This window comes from Echinops telfairi, unplaced genomic scaffold (assembly GCF_000313985.2).
Source record: "Echinops telfairi isolate 266 unplaced genomic scaffold, ASM31398v2 ScPeMD7_9;HRSCAF=40, whole genome shotgun sequence".
NCBI lineage: Eukaryota > Metazoa > Chordata > Mammalia > Afrosoricida > Tenrecidae > Echinops > Echinops telfairi.
This window is the reverse complement of record NW_022103906.1, coordinates 56,144,240-56,146,085: the sequence shown is the minus strand read 5'-3', so window position 1 is coordinate 56,146,085 and position 1,846 is coordinate 56,144,240. Positions and strand designations below refer to the sequence as shown.

At 49.1% G+C, this 1,846-nt stretch overlaps 1 protein-coding gene across 1 annotated transcript in view; it reads right to left on the bottom strand.

Moving 5' to 3' along the window:
• The window catches only part of FAT1 (FAT atypical cadherin 1), a 157,957-nt gene that overhangs the window by 10,147 nt on the left and 145,964 nt on the right, over window positions 1-1,846 (bottom strand). Inside the window, exons 22-24 of the mRNA XM_004696477.2 lie at window positions 1,237-1,474; window positions 474-627; window positions 211-321 (exon numbers count right to left, since the gene is read on the bottom strand). Of these exons, the coding sequence (XP_004696534.1) occupies window positions 211-321; window positions 474-627; window positions 1,237-1,474 (503 nt within the window). The remainder of the gene's footprint in view (window positions 1-210; window positions 322-473; window positions 628-1,236; window positions 1,475-1,846) is intronic.

Genomic DNA, 1,846 nt, shown 5'->3' with positions numbered 1-1,846 from the left:
ACACATGCCTCATGTGTAAGTACTCTGGAAGGGTGAAAATAGGTGTTTTCAAACACACAATCCATTCCCCTTCTCAATGTTTGAGGAAGTACGGTGTGATCATTGGGGTCTGAAGCCGCCGAGGGCAGGTTCCAGGGGAGTCTGTGCAGTCGCGCATCACCGGCCATTCAGAAAGGGGCCAACAAAAGCCTGAAAACGAAGCCATCGTACCTTTCTCCCCGGAAGCCTGAATCGCACTGACACACAGCACCATCCAAACTGTCGAAGCACGTCCCACCGTTTTTGCAGGGCTCGTCTTTGCAATAGGGACTAAGCTGACACCTGACGGGCGAAAAAAGCGCACTTGTTTTTTCTGTATTGCAGATAAATATAGAAAACATTAACACAGACAAATGGAAGCTCCCCAAACGCACCATTTCAGGTTCAAAAACTTAAGACACACTAACTGTGGATGTTAAAGAGAACACACGTACCGCTGGCCCGTATACAATCCTCTGCACTGGCAAATGAAGTCTCCATTGTCCACAAGGCACGTGCCCCCATAGAGGCAGGGGTTGGAGGAGCACGGGTTCACGCTCATCTCACAGTACGCCCCTATGAATAAGGCACTGCATTTGCAGTAGTAACCTAGATTGGCACAAAGGAACAGAAACAGCTCTTCAGTTTGTTAAGCACATAATCAGTCTTACTCTACCGGTTTTCACGTTCAAGTGAAGGATACACAAAGGCTTAGTTCTGCAAGTCCTTCAGGAGCCAGATCAATTTCCATTTCCTCTGGGCCATACCTTGTCTCTATCAACAAGCCTTTTCCTGCTGATGCAATGGAAGCACAGAGAACTGAAGAAAGAAATCATAAATGTTTTTCCTTGACCACAATCGATGTAATATCACTGAAGGAGGCACACAGAGCAGGCAAACCACTCGATTTACAAAACCACTGAGTCTCAGTAACGGCGCTCAGGAGACTACAGATTAGCATTCACATTTAAGAACAGGGACCAGCATGTTTGGCTAATGGCCCACACTGCCCATCATTCAGTAGGACTGAGCAGGAACCACAGTCATCAAGAGAGAGGTCTTCACCTGCAGATTTCCAACACTGCCTTCGGAGCACACATGGTAGGTGATGAGATTTAGTCTAAACAATGTGTCTCCTTGGGCTAGGGGCTTTAAATGCTCACATGCAGTTCACCAGGTCCCATTACTCTGCTGTGGCGGTCATCAGAGCCCACTTACGGAATGTTTTTGCCAACCTCACTCCGTGAAGGTGACCCCACAACAATATGGCGAACATCTCCATGCTGGAAGACAACCTGAAGTTCACTGCGCTGGAAGATTGTACAAGAACTTGAAGAAGATCAGCAAGGGAGGGTTCTTCTTTGTGTTGGGAGGGGCTCAGGGGCTTCTGAGCAGTGACACTCCACATATTGCCAGGGCGACTCAAGCCATCCCTCCATCCTGATTCATCAGCTAGCTAACAGCCAAGAAAATCAGAGTCACACCAGTTCAAAACTCCTTTCAGCTGGTGCCTATTTTAGTCTTCCACTTTGAATCTACTCGGCTACTAGCTGAGAGGCTGGTAGGCCAAAATCAGCAGCCACTCCACGCGTGTAAAAACCAGGTGGGAATGCTTCTGTAAAGATGACAGCCGAGGCAGCCCTACGGGGCTGTTCTAATCTATCATATCGGCTCACTGAGAATCAGATTCAGCTCTGTGGCACCCGGCAACGGCAACGACAGCAAAGCCCAGGGAGTTCCAAGCGGAGTACCTGCCCGTGGCTGCCGCCACCGCAGAATGCGACACACACAGAAATGCTTTCTGCCCAAGCGCCTGAGTGTGACTGCA